Raw genomic sequence first — 19,657 nt, forward strand, 5'->3', positions numbered from 1 at the left:
TAAATTATCAACAAAAAAATGATGCTGCATAAATGAAAAAAAATATTGATCTTTTGGCATCAAAATGCAATCACGCCGAATCAAAAACAATTAATGTCCCCTGAATGCAGATATATAGCAGGAAATAGGCATGTACTTTTTATAGGCAAATTGCTCAAGGTACAATATAGGCTCTGGCATGTTTTCATTTCTATTAAATGAGGAGGCTGTATTTCCGAGCTCTCTGAGTTGCCCACATTTGAGCATTCCTATGCACAAATCACACAGTTTATGTTTTGCAAAGTAAACAGCAAAACCCAGCACATCTAATTTTTTGAAACTCTTCTGGCTTTTCTTTTTGACCTTTGGTATTTGTACATATCGATGCTCTCTAAAGCATTGCACAAAAACACCTTGAAGTGTCAAGCTTTAAAAATGAGTCTTCTTTTCTCTTTCTCCTGTGTAGCCTGGATTATCTTGGCCTTGTCAAAATACATTCTCTAGTTAGAGGTTGGAAATATTTCCCTCCTGGCTCCCAGGTATTGATTTTTCACCACTCAGCCCCGCTGTCAGCGGAGAGGGGAAAGGTGAAAGTTCAGGCAGAGCTGCCCAGTTCTGCCCCCCGCCAGCACTGCAGCCCCACACCGGGTCCATGTCGGCGCTGCTGCCGTGTGCCATTCACCTAAAAGGAAACCCTGGGGCCACCAATACTTTAACACGTCCGTGTGCTGTGAAAACCGAGGATTCACCCAATTCCTTTGTGTTGATGCTTTTTTTTTTCCCCCCTTCTTCTTCCTATTTTTCCTTTGTTTGAAGGCTTATTTGGTGGTAGCATCTGAGCCCAGGCAGACCCATCCCCGCTGCCCCAGCACACTGCAGCACACCTCCACCAGCCCCAAGCTGCTGAGGGTTCTTCAGCAAGCAGAAGAAGCAATTGCAATTTAAAAAATAATCTGTATTGCAAATGCACCTTAAATATTCTTAGGACCCTGTATTCCATACTAGGAAATGTTGCTATTTGCATCAGTTACCCTCTTTGTAAGAATCTGGACTGGATGACAAGGAAAGCATCACCTCGCAAACACTGGTGCTGGTGAAGACCGCAGTTCCTGTGCCTGCTTTAGCCACGCTGCTGGAGAGTCACAAGAACTTCATTCCAACACCTTCCTCCCCTTGCACCGAGGCTGCAGGTCCCATCACCACGACAGACAGGATGTCACTTAGGCTGACTTTCAGATGGAAAACAAATAAAAGAAGAAAAGTTGGTGAAAAAACTTGTGATTCATAAATCAGAGGCAGGGAATTATTTGCATGCCACCTGGCTGATGCCACAACAACAAAGCTCTTCGATACAGTTCAGATTTATTTCACAAGCATATTTACACCAGGGTATGCAGTATTCATACAGCAGACTAGGAGTGGACTCCAGAAGTTGCTCGAGAGGCAGACACTTCAATCATTTACCACACATGGTGACTTCCATCATTACAACACTTTCATACAGGTGTCTCATCATGTCATCTTTTGCTTGTAAACTGCCAATGAAGCCACATACGTCTCCACATTTACAAGGACAAGTCCAAATACAGTACTAACAAATCAATAAAGCACTAAAAGCTTACACTGGAATGACAATACGAATTTTACTGCAGTGCTGAGAGACCGAGGCTGTGAAGTTGAGGACCGGGGCAAACAAAGTCACCACAGTGGGGGCTGTGTCCAGCCCCACTGATGGATCCTGGACCCCAGCAGGGCTGGAGCTGACCTGCAGCACTGGGAGGAAAGGAACAACCTCTCTTCTGCATTTAAGAAAACCCATTACACTTCTAGCTTAAATCAAACATTTTAACGCATATATAATTCAAGATGTTTGCTCACTATACCACAAGAGGAAATCATTGCAGAGCTATGGTCTGCCATTCCCGTGGGGGTTGCATTTTGTTTCTGAAAGTAAACACACACACACACATCTTGGAACCTACCCTAATGTAACTGATGGGATCCCAGAATGCCTATGGGGGAATGCTTACAGTGCACCCTGCCTCTCCTCGTGCATCTGAACCTAATGCTGCAGTGCTTCAGACTGCAGATGGAAGGTCTCTGTTAGCTCTTCTTCCAATCTTTAACCTACAGTGTTACGTATGCATCATTATGAACACAATGTACATGCATGTTGTGTTAGTCCGCTTAGAAAAAAGACCCTGGTATTCTATGACAGTGTTCTCTGCTATACACTACATTCCTGCCAGATAAAAGGAATAAAATTTATGGCAGTTTATGTTAAACATTCCTAATGGTCTTAATTTCTTACTTTTTTTAAATTGTTATTTCTTAATTTTTAAACAGCAAACAGATATGTATCTTCCTGGGCTGTAAATCTCATCTTCACGTACAATGTACTACACAGACCAACTTAAAAAAAAATGTAAAAAAAAAAAATCAATGCTTTTTATGTTTCTATGCTGCTTTATAAATTAATTTGTTCCTTTTTGGGGGAAGGGAGGATTTTATAAGTACTATTTTTACTTCATCATGTAAAGACAGCCTCCTTATTTCCGCGAGTTTTTCAAACAAAAAATGGCAAAGAGAAAGCTATACAAACATATACATCAATATTCTTAAATAAAATAGTACTTCATAGATTTGTTTCTGCTTTATTGTGAGCATAAATCAGCATACTTTCACACGATTAAATATTTAACAGAATTAGATATGTAAGAAGGAAACACAGTCACAGCTAACGTCACACAGGAATATTCCTACCGAAGAAATGGTTTCAGTAAATCTGTTCAAATAACTTATTATTTTTCATAGTTTTTCTTGCCAGAATTGTTAATTGCTGACACCACTTGTGCTGCCTCCCAGGGAATGCTGTGATCCCCCGTCCCTGTAATGAAGGAACGTGACCCTGCAGCCACCAGAGCACAGCCCAGCTTCCATGCAGGATCCAGCACAAATGGGAGCAGCTTTGGGAAGAAAAAGCTTTTCATTTTCCTCAAAATAAATACCTTCATTGGTAGCAAAAAAACACCTTTATATATAAATACTCCTCTGTTCAAGTTCGCTAGTCGACTTTAGAGATATTTTCTTTATTTACATGTGAATTGTTATCCTTTATTCCAGACTACAGCAAGCAATGGCTGAGCACAGCAGCACTTCAATTCCTCAAAAACTGTCTTTTTTCTGAGGAATGTGCCCCTTCCACTAAGAACAGAGGCCGTTCAACTCCTGCACACTCAGCTACTAATTATCCCCAATTAATTAGGCCCTTATTAAGAACCCTCTAAGACACACCACCTAGTGATCATTCAGTGGTCACTAGAAGGAATACATGTAAACAGGGCCTTTGGTAAACCACAGAGGCTCTGTGAGCACATGGAACCAGGCCGCCAGCATGAGGCCAGCAGCCACCAGCCAGGCCATGGCACACAGTCAGGGTTGGGATGGGCCCCCCAGGACCACAGCTTCCCCCACCCTGCTGCAGAGAGAACCACCTGGTGCCATGGCCTGGCAAAGTGGGCAGAGCTGTGACCTGGCACACCAGGCAGAGCCACAGCCTGGCAAACCAGGCACAGTTGTGAGCTGGCAAACCAGGCACAGTCGTGACCTGGAAAACCAGGCAGAAGTGCAGCCTGGAAAACCAGGCAGAGCCATAACCTGGCAAATCAGGCAGAACTACGGCCTGGAAAACCGGGTAGGGTTGTGACCTGGCTGGTCCTGCCCTGTGAGCAGAGGACAGCAACAAAGAAGGGAGAGTTATATGGAGTTCTGACAGAAACACGTTTCAGCACAGGCAGCTTCCCCTAGACCACGAAGCGGTGCTCCTTGCCATCATGGGCCATGAGGATGACGTTGCGGTTGGAGGTCCAGATGAGGCGGGCCAGGCGCAGGGCGTTGTGTGAGCCGGGGGAAGCGGGCTGGACGGGTGGCACCTGGTAGGTCTTGATGCAGCGCAGCTGGGGAGCTGAGTTGAGCATGCCGATACTGCCCAGCAGTGACGTGTTCATCTGCAGAGACAGCTGTTAGTGAGGGGTCTCCCAGCCCACCCAGATCAGGCCCAAGTGACATCCCACCAGACCCACCCAGACCGGGCAAAGTGGTGCTGTCAGTGCCCATAGCTTTGCAAAAGGAAAGGCTGAATAGAGCCACGAGGTGCACAGCGCTGCTCTTGGTGATGCTACCAGCAGGCACTGTATTGTGAGTAACGAATCCACGGCTGTGCACCTGCTTATCCTTCCAACACGAGAGAAAGGAAACTGGCGCATGACTAAATTGAATGTAAATTACAGTCAAAATCTTGAAGCTTCCCTCCTACGCACAGAACTCAGTTACATACAGCAATCAAGAACCATTCCTTAGAATCACAGGCTCATAGAATGGCCTGGGTTGAAAAGACCACAATGACCATCTGGTTCCAACCCCCTGCTGTGTGCAGGGTCGCCAACCACCAGGACAGGCTGCCCAGAGCTCACTGCTTGCCCCGTATCTTTTTTTTTAACTACTGTCCTCCTTGCCTATGCCTTTCTCAAGTTGAACTGTGAGATTTAAATCAACAAATTAGATAAGAAAATTATACAGTTTATTTACTACTTTGAAAAAAATCTCACATTTCACTTGTAGGTCTTTATAATTAAAGGTTTCTATTCAAATTTAAAGAGAAACATGAAAAGTTATTAAGATTATGTCTATGCTAGAATATTTTTGTCAAAGTAATTAAGAAACCACAAGTAAAATCATGCAAAATTAAGAATCATCATCATAACAGCTACAAACAGAAAAAAAACAATTTTTACTATTTTTCTGCTTGATAAACAAAGCACTCAGGAGAGGTGTGCTGAGTTCCACTCTCCAGAAAGCAGGGCAGTTACTGCTGATACGTGCTGCCTAGCTCCATGGTTTAAAAACAACCCTATGCCTTACAAGCACTCCTTTACTTGGGAGCCCGTCCACGAGCAGGCAGACGGCCGCCACGCCGTATCCCTGAGTGTGCCACGTGGAGCCCTGGCAGATCCCAGGACATGGCAGTCGTGCTGCTGCTGATCCCACACTCTGAATTCTGATCAGGACAAAGTACAAGCCATTACTTTTTCCTGGCTCTTCTCAGCAGCAGAATGGTGTCAGAGAGTGTAAATCATGGCATCTCTAGCAGGGAGCATGCATGCACCACTGACATTTTCACAATTTAAATCATCTTGAGTAATAACCCTTTTAAGATGACTAATGTTACTGATTTTCCTGCATTAATAATAGTGCCAAATGGAATACAGAAGGGAAAAAAAATCACTAGTGCACGAGGTCACATTTTAAAACTAAATGTGTAGGTATATTTAACTCTTTATGTAAAAGCCACTTCAACGTGAACATTTATACACCTGGAAGAATGTGGCAGCTCACGATTTAAAACACGTGCCTGAGTTTTTTCTTCCTGCCAGTTTTACAAGACCTGCTCTGATTGCTTTCTAGACTTTCCCTGAGTACTTAAATCGAATCAGTGTAACTGATAGATGAAGATTCTTGCTGTTGTCATTTAGTGTTTCAGAAAGTACACAATGTTGTGATGGATAATAATTTAATAATTATTATGGCACCTGTAAAAATAATGAATGGCATTAGAAAACTAGACTAGGGGAACATGTTAAAAACTAATAATTATAGGTATAGTGAGTTCTATTATATAGTCTGATTACTGTAAAACTAGATTATTTTGATAGCCTGCACAAATTGCTTGATTGGGTCGGTTTTTAAGTCTAGAGTCATTTAAAGGAAGAAAAGATTCCTGGTGAGGGAAAGTAAGCTGCAATAAAGGCCTCTTCTGTGCTTATCTGTCTCACCAAGCTACACATACACCTACCCACAATTGACAGAACAGTATTTCTACAGACATGATCACAAAGACTGTTCCTATGCTAAAAAAAGTAACCCCCCCGGTACTTCACAAAATGTTTACCTGATCCTCAGTTTCTCCCATTTCAGACACTCTTTGTATTGCTTTTCTCTCAGCCTTCCTGTTTCCAGCATCATTATGGAAATTTCAGGCAGCTCCACAGCATGAGGAGCAGCCCGGGAAGTTGTGCTCCAAGTAGAGCAGCTGTGTCTGCTGAGCAGAAGGACTTGGCACAGCAGTAATGGGACCAATGTTCATCCTGAATAGTTTTGCATTGTGTTGAGTCAAAGAAATGGAGAAATATCACAGAGGTCTTCCTCTATGGGAACTCACTGGGTTCCAGAAGTCAGAGAAGAAGAATTCCTACTAGGGGATGGAGCAGTGTGAGAGCAGGAGCAACGGTTCTGACACAACTGGCTGGAGGTCTCCTGCAAGGCCCTAAACCTTAGCAGATGGATGTTTTAGGTGTGTAAAACTTAAAGTGTTACAACAGGATCAGACTCGAACAACAAGTAGGACACAGTGTTGTCTGATGGCTCTGAACTTACATACTGATTTGTATGCAAACAAGCCCTCACTCCTCACTGGGAGACAACTGCAAGGCATGCCTAAGTATAAACAGTAAAAGTTCTGTACTTTACAGAAACAGAAAAAAATATGATGCACGACAAAACCAAAGGTGGGCAGACAGCACTGATCCTCCTGAGGACACAGGCTAGAAGCAAAGCACTTACCTGCCAGAAGGAGAGGTGGCTGTCTGAGTTGGAGTAGGTGGCGAGGTACCGGCCGTCAGGAGCAAAGGCCACTGCTGTGATCGGCCCCTTGTGCCCATGGATTGTCTGTCAAGAGAGAACATTTAGGGACATGGTTTAGTGGGCACAGTGGTGATGGGTTCGCAGCTGGACTTGACTCTGAGCAACCTGATCTAGCCACAGATGTCCCTGTTCATTGTTGAACCAGATGGCACTTACGGGTGACTTCCAGCTCTACTAAGCCTATGATCTTAATGGCCTTTTCCAACCTTAATGATTTTATGGTTCTAAGAACTTAGAATCTTAGAACAGGTTCTAAGAACAGTAACAGCGTTCCTTACTCATTTCAGCGCTGAACAGATTTGTAAGCAAACAATAATGAAACAGCAACTGGACTTCTAGAAAAACTTTCTGGAAGAGTTAATCAAACTGCTACAGTCAGATAACAGCACGGTACTATGTGCAGAAGCCTCTTCCTCCTATTTCAGCATCATACCTTAGGTCTTGAATCAAAAGTATGACAAAACTTGGGAAAGCACACAAAATCTATCTAAGGTTTATTACCTCTGCAGAGCTAAGGGAACTTAGGAGTTTGGTTCCTGCAGGAAAGAGGAGGGCAGTTTCCTTAATATACCATTTTCTATTGGATTACCATAACGAAGACATTAGTAACAAGCTCACAAAGTATTTCTTTGAAGAATACACAGTAGCTGCTCACTCTGCATTAAGAGGCTCTGTGCCAATTTTAAACTGGCAGGACTTGCAATGTGTGAGAAAAGACTTTGTAACATCCATCGAACAAAACAGGGCTGTGAAAATAAAAGCGCATAAAAACAAAAGTGCTCCTGCAGCCAGCTCCAGGACAGTGAGAGATGCAAAGCCACCGAGCTGAAACACTGCACCTGAAGTAAGGCTTACATTAACAACCCATTAATATATTTATTGTGCATCATGTAAGTTGAGTAAAGTCAAACAGAACCCCAAACCTACGCCTTCAAGGTAATCACTACAGCTTAGGATGAAGATTTGAAAGGGGAATTAATTAGATGATCCAATGTTTAGACCCATCAAACTCTGCAGCACTTAACAAGCAAGTAATACTTGTCAATAAAAAATGTTTTGGTAATACAAAGGTGGAAAATCAATAGTACTTGCACACTTGTTGCTTTTCTTAACTACTGAAAATGTGTTCCAATAAGTACAATCCTTAAGGGAATTAATGTGCTTTGTTATTTAAAGCAAGTGCTTCTCTAATTGATGCTAATCCTTTCAAGCCAAGATTTATTTTTTAGTGCACTGCCTAAATGTGTACTTTGCAATGCACATCTTGTGCTTCCTAGGCAAAGTGAATAAGCAGAACAAAACGAAATTATTGCAACTCATCCAAAATATTCTGCTTGCACCCATGCATTTGGAGCTCAGACTGCCCTGGCTGGCACCATGCTCAACGCTGCATTAATGGCTGCGATGGCTGCGCTTCAGCGGGAACACATGGCAACACGCTGCCTCTTTGCATCTCTTTCCTGCTCTGAAGTGTAACAGTGCATTACAAAATTATTTTCTATTTGAATAAAATCTGTGCAGCATTGGTTCGGCAACAGTCTGAATCTTGCACGGCAGACAGGGTGGGACAAAGTGCAGCTGCTTGGAGCTTCCCTCTGCCCAAGCAATTGTTTTTTAATGGGAGCATGCTCCTGGGAGACTATTTGACTTCTGCACCTGTCACCGCCGCTGTCCTGTACACATGATATACTGAGGCTATGACAACCTAATTCTGAGTCCAATATTTGGCAAACCCTACACTGAACTGCATTATTCTGTTAGAGGTGACATAAAAAATAAGCACTGTATCACTGCGGCAATTTTATTTTAATAAATACTGGAATGCATACTTTAAATTGATAAAGTAACATATATACTGCTATAGAGACATAGCAATATTTTACCACATTTATTATTAGATATTTATCTCCCCAGTCCCTAGGGGTACCTTAACTAAAATGAAACAAAAACAATCACTCACTGAGGATGCGGCATGCCTGATGCACCCCCATAAGTACCACACTTCCAGCAGGTGCCACATGAAAAGCAGAAAGCATCAGGTTTGTCCCAGATTATCACTATCATTAAAAGCTCTGACTGCTTTCACTTGGAACAGCGTGAAGGTACCAGCTCCAATTTTTGCATGGGGTACAGTCCCTGAACAAGGAATGGTTATTTGAAAATTAAGGAGATGACTCTGAGCTGCTCGGCCACAGTCAGCTCCTGAAGCTGCTCCAGAAAGCTGGCCTAGATACAGCACAGAGCACAAACAAATCACTGCTACAAAGCTCACTGTGCTAAAGGCAAAGACTGAGGGAAGACAACAGTTGAAAGTAGATGGAAAAAGAAAGGCACCAAAGGGGACACAAGTGGTCAGTGAGCACAGCAGGGATGGGTTGGGGCTGGCCTTAGGGATCCTAGAAGTCTTCTCCAACCTTAATGATTCCATAATTCTGTGATGCGTTCTGACTAACAACAGAACTTCTTAAGTTTCATATTAAGCTCAAACAGCATCTCAGAACTCAACTAATCTTTGTATTGAAATAAAGGAACCTCCTGCTCCCAGTCACCCATCCCAGTGCAGCCCACACCAGCCCTCAGCCTCTCCCCACTGGAGCCCTACTCTACCTTGCCCCACTTACTGCCCTTTTTTGCCACCTTACAATGAACCCCTCTCTTTCCTTTCTATTTTACAACATGTAATCACAATACAAACACAGAAGGGCCACATTACACACAGACCACCAAACACCTGATTTCCTGAACACTCAGCTTTGTGTTGTTCAATCCCAACCTCAGTTTGCGCAATGTGTCTGATAGAGCCTTTCTATCCATCTGTTGCACTGTCCTTTGAAGAGCAGGCATGCGAGGCCTTCCAGGACCATGGGCTGTGTGAGCACATTTGGGATATTTGCTAAGACCTCAGTCTGCCAAACTAGACAGTTCCACCCAATACAATGTCTAGAACACCCTCACTTCTCACACCAGAAGTGAAATCTTTCAAGATGCCTCTTCAAAGGTTTCTATGAACACTTAGAATTAAAAAACAAATAAACAAAACAAAGCCAAATCTCCGAGCAATTTAGTGGAAATATCTAAAACAGCATTTACTTAAAATAGCTTCAGTACTTTTAATAACTGAATTTCAGTGCTCCTTCAAGGAGTACTAACAATTGCAGTAAAACTTTCAGGACTACACTGAGAAAAAGTATATTTACATCTTTAAATTAATTTTCTTTCTGTCCTTCAAATGGATTCTCAATAATATCAAGATAAAGTCAAAGCACATATATTAAAATTTTTAACTTGATAAAATATATAACTTAATTTTTAATCTCACAGTAATACAATTTTGCATCAACCATTACTATTACTCAGTATTAAAATGTGACTTGCATGATGTGACAGGCAGTGCACAATGAGAGCAGAAAGTGACCTTGAGCAGCAGTGTATAAAAATACATTTATCACTGGAATGGCATGCTGGCTTTCAGTCAATATGTGCTCTCATTTGTTAGGAGGTTCTCCTGCTGTGATTCCCTCATTACAATTTGCTTTTACTTCCTGGGCAAATGACAACCAGAAAATGAGGCAGCTTCTTTCTTGACCAAACTTAATCCAGAAGAAATTAGATGACAGCTGCACCCATCCAAGTGTTAAGGGGTGTTTTACAAACATCTCCAAAATGCACAGCCACAGACCTCAGCAGTTCCGTGGGGCCCTGCAGACAGCCCAGAACTGCCCTGCGCCCCTGACGTGAAGGCTGCAAGGAAAGCATGCACGTGGCTCTACCACCCAACTCATGATGTCTGCAAACATCAGATGGAAGCTCTGACATTAGGAATGTTCTCATCAGTTCGAGGGCTTCATGTGGCACCATCAAAGCCAAGGTGGCCATTCGTTTCACTACACCCATAAACCAGACAGTCCGTAACATAAGCAGCATGCTTTTCAGCAGCGAAACTAATGCCAGCATAGTTCAAACAGATGATGCAGTATCATCTCAGGACATACTCATGTGTCAGACAACTCAGTTTCGCTACTGAAATTCCTATCTCCATGATAGTTATGCTTTTAAAAGACATTCCGACAGCTTGTAGGCTGGGCTACATCCTGCAACTGATAGGAAAACAGTCGTAAATAATTCTGAGTACGGTCAGGATACCAATGAAAAATGGAAGAAGAAAGTATTTTCTCCAGGTTATTTCTATTTCGTGAGACAAAAAACAAATGTAATTATCTTAAATCCCTACTTTAGGGGGTTATCTTAACAATTACAAACAGCCTGTGTAAAAAATTACAAAATATGGATAGGCATCAGGAAAAGAGCTTGTGCTGGACGAACGCCAGGCCTCATGGTTTGCAGATGCGTTACTGCAAAGTGCGGTAAAGTTTCAGATCCTGAACCACAAATCCCTCAAGAGTGATGCTGAATGGATGGGAGGAAGTTTGGGCTGGTATTCCAGCGCCAGAGAGCACTTTGCAGGGAGAAAAGACACTGAATGCCTTCCAAAAAATCACAACATGGAATGGATTTACCATTTATTACGTGGACTTCATCTAACCAGCTCTCAAAATGCAAATCATACCCTTAATGGGAATAGCTGTCTAAATTGTTAGAAAGACGCAATTAAAACACAATAAATAACAGCAATGTGGTCTAAGAGCAATCAGTAGATCACATTTCGGGAGGGCACAGAGAGGATGTTGATGAGGGTTTGAGCGTGCCCATCAGATGGATCACCAGCAGACACAGTTCATTTGGGGATTTTCAGAGGGCATTAGGAAAGGGCTCCAAGCTGCTGTGGTGGGAGAAACTTGTTCACCAGGCAGAAAGAAGAGCTCTGAGCAAGCAGTTATAACACCATTCTTAATTTTCTAAAAAGCAAGAATTGAAATGTCTAATGTAAAAGAGTTATTAAAACAGTCTTCAGGACAAGACACTATTTTCCAAGCAAACACACGAGTTTGATACAACCTTATCAGTGCACTGCAATAAAACTATCGTGTTCCCAGATGAGACTCTTTTGTAAACATAAGAAACCCCGGTAAAGACATCAAAACTCTATGTGGCTCACAGCACCACAGATAACAGTGAGAGACTGCATTCTCCTACAGACACAGATCTTAAAAACCCATCATTTTCAATAAAAAGTCAGTCCCTATTGAAAGAAAGAGCTATTAAGAATTCTAATTTGACTGTGAGTGGAACAATGCCCTAAAGTGAGTTAACAAGCAACTGGAACACTATAAGTAAGCACAGTGTTCCTTCTGCCTGTGGCAGCTTACTGGCAGGTCCATAACACTTGCAAACCAAGAGGATGGTTCACCTCCACCTCCGTTTCTGACCTCTGTGATGGTTTACCATTGGAGCACACAGTGGCAGGGACACAGAGCACTTCTAAGTAGTTTGGGCACGATGGTTTGCAATTAGTAACGCAATGTCACTGCATCTGGAAAAATACATGAGATTTTTATTTATTTTCCCCATTAACCAGGTCCACATTTTTCCACTCAGCTGCTCTAGATTCAATGAAATATTAAAAAAAAAAGAAAAAAAAGCCTTCCTCTGCTTCCCACCTGGATGGTTCCCTAGAGAAAAGTTTCTTTTAAAGAGGGAAAAAGATGACTTGAGACTACTTTTTGTGCAAGAAATAATGTCTGAATAGGAAGTAACAGCTAAATTAGGTCTAAGTTCAGATATATGGAAACCCAGCTTTCTTTATGGCCCTCAGTATAAAATCTTAATGCCCACTTTTCTTCTGTCTCTGCTTCTACAGACGCTACAAACCCAGTGCTGTAATAAATCTCTTAACTCAGTGGGGGTGGCTGGCCTCAGAGATGGTCAGTAAGTTTAATATCTTTTTCCAGTCTATTTGACTTTTGTATACTGAACTGTATCACTTCAAAATGGAAAAAAAAAAATAAAAATCCTCAGTGGAATTGATTGCACTGTCGGCTCCTCATCTTGATGTCAACAGCTGAGGCACAAGAGTTAAGCAGAAAGCTGTAGCTGAATCAATTTCTTATTTAATTTTTACTAACTTTGATTATTCAAGGCCCTTCCTGATTTCTGCTCTTGGACTTGCAGCCTTCACTTGACATCTGTCCCTGCCTTTCTCTTCCCAATAAGATGTTCCTGTTCTTGTAAACTCCACGTGCTCATGAGAACATGCAAGTTCCTTTAAAACAATCTTCACATCATACTAGAAATGAGTCCAGAAAAGAACAGAAGTGACTCTGAACAAACCTACTACCGCTGATCTAAGAAGTAAGCTCTGTGAATCCAGAGACCTCATTATTTTGCCCATTCAAGCCAGAAACTTAGAACAGAGTTACAGCACTCATTATAGTGCATTCTACAGGAAGACTGGCAGTTTGCATTGGTAGCAATGTAATGTAGCTTAATGAATAGAATTGTATGTAAGAAGTAGCTTTATCTACAGCGAACAGAGGCAGACTTGAAGCAGATCAACAATATCCATGTGTTGTTAATGCAGAGGAGTTGGAGTGCTGCAAATTCACACCTTGGTAAACCTCCCTATGCAGAAGAGAATCAGCACGGTCCACTCCCACAAAACACTCTGCTAAATGTCCACCATCATAACCACCAGGGCATAATTAAACACAGCTTTTGAAAGACATTTGAGAAACTAGAAAACGATGGTTATTTTGTTATCACATCCCTCCCACAGCTGGGATTTGCAGCTGATAGGCTAAGACCTCTTCCTGTTACAATGAAAATGCACAGAATCCCTCAACTGCATCGTTAGGCAGCTTTATAAAGATCAGCTCAGGGTAAAGCTACTGCAGCCCATGGGGAACATGTGTCAGCAGCACGTCGCCTTCCTCCTGCAAGGAATGGAAGCAAAGCTACAGCAAGGCTTGCATTTGAAACACAGGCTGTACTGAGGACAATTTGAGCATGTTTAAGTCCTAGCATAGCTAAACCACATCCCCTAAATTTCTGCCCTGCTTGCCAGCAATGCACTTATTACTACCTCGTATTACATTACTATGGATTTTGCCTTGTGAACTTTGCTACTGCTTATGTAAGTCAGATGATAAACTAAACCAGACAGAAAGCATTCCCCTCCTCCTTGCACATTAATACGGCTGTCTGCACCAAAGGCTGTACATGCCATGGGTTTCTGGAGCAGCAGCATGCTGCCCTCACTGTGTTTGCACATGTGTTACCTTGTCTGGTGGACAGCACAGTGCAACCCTCTCCTTCTTGCCACAAGAGAAGGGCTCCTGCCTATAAATGAAAAGGCTATATTCAGTAATTATCCTTTATCTGCAATTTGAGGAGGCGTGCCCCAACTAACAAGTTTTCCTGGCTCATCTGAACTTGTCAGCATAGCATGTCAATAAGTGCACCAACACATTCAGATTACAGGATGGATATCTTTACTATCTACAAAATTCCACACTGGAGTACACTGTCTTCTGTTTCTTAGAAACTTAACTAAAGCAAGCCACTACATATCAGCAACTACTTCCAAATATAATATTAAACAATTTTCTGCCCTGGATAAGAAATTTGAAAATGCTTCTAGGCACAGAAATATAATAAGGCACAATTCAATTCCTGCTTTGACTATCAAAGCCCTGATTTTTATTTTGCAGAGCCAAACACAGCACCCAGACCAACAGCACTAATCAGCGCTTAGAAGGTCTCAGCTATCAACAAGCAATGGCGCTGCCTTCACCAGGCTTCCTTACTATCAGGTTGCTGCCAGATGGAGGACTGCATGGTCTGTCCTACAAGCTGTCCTCTTCAGTGTCTTTCACATCAAGGAATAGATGGAGTGCACTCCTGTCGAATTCCCAGATAGCCTCAGTCCCACAGCATAGCTGCAATGCTATGAACCACACTACTGTAGGCAGCATGGCCTGAAGATCAAGGGAGCCATTCTTTCCCTTGACCACCATACCTGCTTTTGACCCCCCAAAACACAAAGGGCCACAGTACTCTCAGCACTGGGTGGATGCTGGCTGGAACTATCATCATCTCGATTCTTCTGACAGCAATATCAGCCTGCATTTCCCACAGACCTAAACAAGTCTCCAAGCAAACTTACTAAATAAATAATGTCATAATGACCTCGTGAAAAGCATGAATGATTATTATTGGCTTGAGGCTGGATCCTAATTCTGTAAGTATTCTTCCTGGTCCAGTGCAAGAGAAGGCTCTGCGGGGTGCAGAATCAGGCCACTCAACAGGCACTCTGATGGACAGATAGCAGAAAATTTGCCCAATAGCTCTGCATGCAGCATTACATGTAAGATACAATCTCTTCATAACAAAGAGTGAATATCTGTAAAATTGGCACTAGATCTTGGTGGCCATGTCTTCAGAATCCCTGTATTATCTATTACCCAGTGCAGGCGAAGAGTTTCTGTCTACAGAAGAAATTCTTCATGCTTCCAACACAGGAGCCAGCCAGCCAACACATGCACAGTCACTCAAAACACCCAGGCAGAGTTGTACAGTCAAAGCCCCTGCTGCATGAGAATAGCAATGGAGGTATGCTGATATTTTCCCATAAAATTAATTGAAATAGGAGAGGGAACAAAACACTTAAATGCTTAATTGTTCATGTGTCACAAACACACAAATTCTCAAGACTGAATGATAGGGGATGTCCAAATGCACAGCATGAACCCAATTTTAAGCTAGAGGAACAAAGTTATCAATATTGTGAAAGCACTTTCTAGATTCCTCACTACTATCATTTACTTTCTTAAGTTATTGACCTTTTTTGCCATATTTCCTATCATTTGTGTCACAACCCTACTGCCATACTTCCATTCACTTCATGCCTACTTCGGCCAGTGAAAAGACCTGCATAAGAAATCTAAGAACATGCTACAACAGTTCTCTCTGTTTCTGTTCTGCTCCTTTGTTCCCCTCTTTTTCTGCTGCACCTGTATCTGTGGTTAACATTCTGGGGTTAGAGTCTTGTTTATGCAGTGCTAAAAGTGACAGAGCCCTGCTCTCAGCTGGTCCCTGTGAGACAGCACACGTGGGGGATAACACTGACAGTAACATCCCTGAATCTCGTTAATACTAAGACCCACCAAAGGTAAACTGCTCATTCGGTTTGAATCCCACGGGATGTGAAGAACGTGTATTTTCTGAAAGAGACTTCTTAGGCTATTAAGGTGCCTAGAAGACCTATCAACAGGTAGCAGGCTTAATTCTCACATTTTGAGTAAAGCCTTGATTAGTAACTGGGTTAGGGCCACACCCTTGCTTCATACACAAACAATTAGGTTTTTCAAGGAAGAATAATCTAATAGCTTTATGAACAAAATGGTTGTGGATTTTGGGTCAGTATCTGCTGCCCAGCTTCAAACAGGGCTAACTGTATCAGCCCCAAGATTCTGGGTTCCACATGTAAAGGCACCTGGAGGAACTTACTGAGGAGTCTCATGAATGACACTGGGAGCCATTCAGGGACACCTCACTCAAACGAGATGCAGTGCCCTGTATGATGTGAAAAGCTCCCCTAAGTCAGAAACCAGGTGAGTTCTTAGGAATTATCACAAGTATAATTAATGAATAATTACTCTAAGTCTGCTCTGGCTACAAAATAGTGCCAGAGAATCCGACAAGCAAAATATTATCAAACATCTTTCAGACATTAATATGTTGCCATTATTCCAAAGTCAATAATAATCATGTATCCTAAAATCTAGTTACTTGAAATATATCTATACAGTCTGGTAACACTGACTCGGTTTCAATTAAAAAAAACAAAGTTGGAGAGTATCATTCTTTTTCTATATTAATGCACCTCTAAAGAAAGGAGAAGGTGAATTTCAAGCACCTGGTGATGATAACTTTGCTTTTAATTGCACCCAACCAGCTCATGTGTTCTTAGTCCAGCAAAAATTACCATGCTTTTTTCTTTTTTTTCTTTTTCTTTCATATTCTTAACAAACACTTAGACAAAAAAAAAAAAAAAGAAGAAGAAGAAGAAAAAGGTACGACTCCAGGGTCATGACTTTGCGCAGTATGTAAGTCACTTAAGAAAGCCTCAAAATTGTCAGTTTGTAAAATCAATGGGAAAAAAAAAATGATGTTTGGAATGGGAAGTGTAACTCAGTCAGGACGACAGAGGCAGGAGCACACTGCGGCGGCATCAATGAGCTGCAATGTGCGACGTTTATCATTAGATAATCACTCCCCCAGAGGATTATGAACACACAGATGAACCCTGTGCCACACAACACACTTGGGGTGTCATTATCTCATGATAACCTCACTCCTTGCCATCTTCTATTGCTTAATTAGAGGTTACAAAGGTTGTAATAGGGCTAAGAGAACATGGTGACCGGAACTCGCAAGGAGTGATACCTTAATCAATTCAAAACCAGAGGCTGAGAATGTGCAGTCAACAAAGGCATCCACGGGAGACCAAAAGCATGCACTGTTTTAAGCTAATGAGCTAAAACTTTTGGAAATGATGAAATCTATACGTACACTATGCCTTGTTTTCTCTTGACAATTTCAGCTTTCTCACATTGCGTTTTGCTTAATTACAGTGTCACAAATAAAAAATAAGAAAAGAAAGGTTATGGAATATTAGCTCACCTGAAGCAAATTACATTCAAGCAGCAGAAATGAGATTTTCAAGGTGTCTCGCCAGCACAATGCTACATATACATTCCAGAAACTCCACCCTGACCACGTAATAACAAACAGTGCTTCTCTGTTTGAGGGTTTTATTTTTGGTTAGAAATTGCCAAGCATCCCAGAATGGTGTGTTTTGTGCACCAGCAGTGTCATTGAGTGGTTTAACTGCTGTCTTCTACTGTGTTTTGTAAACAATGGCCACATTTGCAGATGGAGGAGCCACAGAACTGGTGCACTCAGAACTGTTTTCCAATTCACTGTGAAACATCAATTATCTTTATCAAATAACAGTATCTCATCTCAGTCCATTATCAAGATGGAGTCTTATTTTAGCTGGACTGAAGCCCTATCTGTATATCAAGGCTGGCCGCAGTGCCAGAGTGAGTGAAAGGCTGTGAAATAATCAATAATCATCATCAAATTGTGGTCGACAGGTTGTGCAGATGGAAGTTTTTGATGAAACCTCAACCTTTTTTGTGCAGCTGATAAAGCTTAACCTTTGCAATACCTGATAACTATGACTCAGTTAAAGGGAGCTCTGCATACACTCAAAAGCTTTGACTGCTCAAAAACCTGAAACAGCTTGTGTTAAGTGGAGAGCGACTTCACACCATCAAGCACCTTTTTGTTACTAAGCAAGTCAGCAGACAAAGAGCTACAGCCAACCTGTTTCATGGGTTGTTATAAACACACCCTTGTGCTCCAGCAACCAAGAGCCACACTGGGTCTTAAAGCTGTACAAATAAAAGGCCTGCCTACAAAGGATCATCTCTGCATAACAACGAACTAAAAGGGCAGAAACAACAGAGTCACTTCCAGCAAAGATGTGTCTATTTCAGTGTAGGTAGCTTCCTATTATCCAGAATAAAAGTTGGATGAGAACACAGAGAAAAAAGGGGAAAAAGTTTTTTAAGAACCCACGCATGCATCACCTAGCAACTTTTTTTTTTCTTCTTAATGTTATTCAGCCTTTTTCTTAAGATAATTCCTGTTCAAGATAGAATTAAGGGTGTGGAATAAGGGTACGTGCAGTACGTATTTGGGGTTTTCAGTTTTGAGCACAGCATGATCAATATGCAACCTAAATAGGAAAAACGTAGAGTTGATTTCAGCCATACGTTTTTATCTATCAATCAGTTTCTCCAGAAACAGAAATTAGAGGAGATTCATTAGCAGTTACACAAACAAGCAGAACATGAATTTTAAGAAGGATGCAGATTTCACATTTTCCGGGACAGAACCTTGTTTGGGTTGAGCTTTTCAACAACACTTCAACATTCAGTGCTATCTCTGAAGGATGGGCCCCAGGTCCCAGGCCACCACAACATCACCTATGGGATAAGCCCATCCTATGACCTTCTGCTCAGGGAGACCCTTGATATCTCATTGTAGAAACTGAGATCTTGGTCACACAACAGGCATTTGTCCTTTTTTTTCATCACAGCTCATCCTGAAAAACAGCTACCTGGCATCAGCAGAACAACCAATCGCTCTTTCACCTCCGGGGCATTAATTTCTCACACTTACCAGGCCATGAAAACCAATACAAAACCAAACAAATACCTGTGCTGAAATTCAGCATGTTACAGTTGAGCCCCCAAACCTGCAGGCCACTTCCTACAACCATTTCCTACTGCCTCATTTCGTTCCATTTAACATCTCTGCCTCTTGTCCGAGATATCTCATTGTAGAAACTGAGATCTTGAAATGAATGAAGATACTGGAGGACTAAAATGATAATTAATGTCCTCTTTCTGGAAAAAATAGGATGCAAAGGCAAGATAATACACACCATATGTTACTTACGCACACTTCCATAACCTCACTTAAAACCGAGTCTTCTCTTCAGACAAAAGAACAGACTGCAACAGACACAATCTCCTTTTCCAAACAAGAAACCTCTTGAATAAAATGAACACTACGACTCTCAGCCAAAGTGAAGAGCCCTCAGTGATGTAGCCTAGGAGCTCACAACTGCTTAGCCTTAGTAGTTAGCTGCTGAAGGAAATTATGACGACTGTAGTAGGTTTTCCACCACTGAATATTTAAGACCAAGACTGATGATCTCCCAAAAGCAGACGCTGCCTCGCAGTGCTGGATTTGAGTGTTCTGCCCCACACAGGAGGCTGCAGAGCCTCTTCCAGGCCTCCACTCCACCACCCCCATCCACCCGTCAGTCAGCTCCCACCATCTCCGGTTTGGCTTTCCTGAGAGAGATGTCTCTGGTGATGAATACACGGTAAAGTACTAAATGCAGCTCTAGAGACTGCTGATGCCACACTGATGGATGTGGTACTAGGCACTATTAAAAAGAGATAAAATATCTGCTCTTACAAAGAAGCCGGGTCCTCCCCCA

General features: G+C 42.1%; 1 protein-coding gene across 3 annotated transcripts in view; it reads right to left on the minus strand.

The window, feature by feature from the left end:
* Positions 1-1,324: 1,324 nt before the first annotated feature.
* The window catches only part of WDR7 (WD repeat domain 7), a 106,863-nt gene continuing 88,530 nt past the window's right edge, over positions 1,325-19,657 (minus strand). For all 3 annotated transcript variants that reach the window (XM_015887228.2, XM_015887227.2, XM_032441438.1), the window contains 2 exons: positions 6,598-6,702; positions 1,325-3,986 (listed from right to left, as the gene is read on the minus strand). In XM_015887228.2, the coding sequence (XP_015742714.1) occupies positions 3,783-3,986; positions 6,598-6,702 (309 nt within the window). In that variant the 3' untranslated portion in view covers positions 1,325-3,782. The remainder of the gene's footprint in view (positions 3,987-6,597; positions 6,703-19,657) is intronic.

This window comes from Coturnix japonica, chromosome Z (assembly GCF_001577835.2).
Source record: "Coturnix japonica isolate 7356 chromosome Z, Coturnix japonica 2.1, whole genome shotgun sequence".
NCBI classification, from domain to species: Eukaryota; Metazoa; Chordata; class Aves; order Galliformes; family Phasianidae; genus Coturnix; species Coturnix japonica.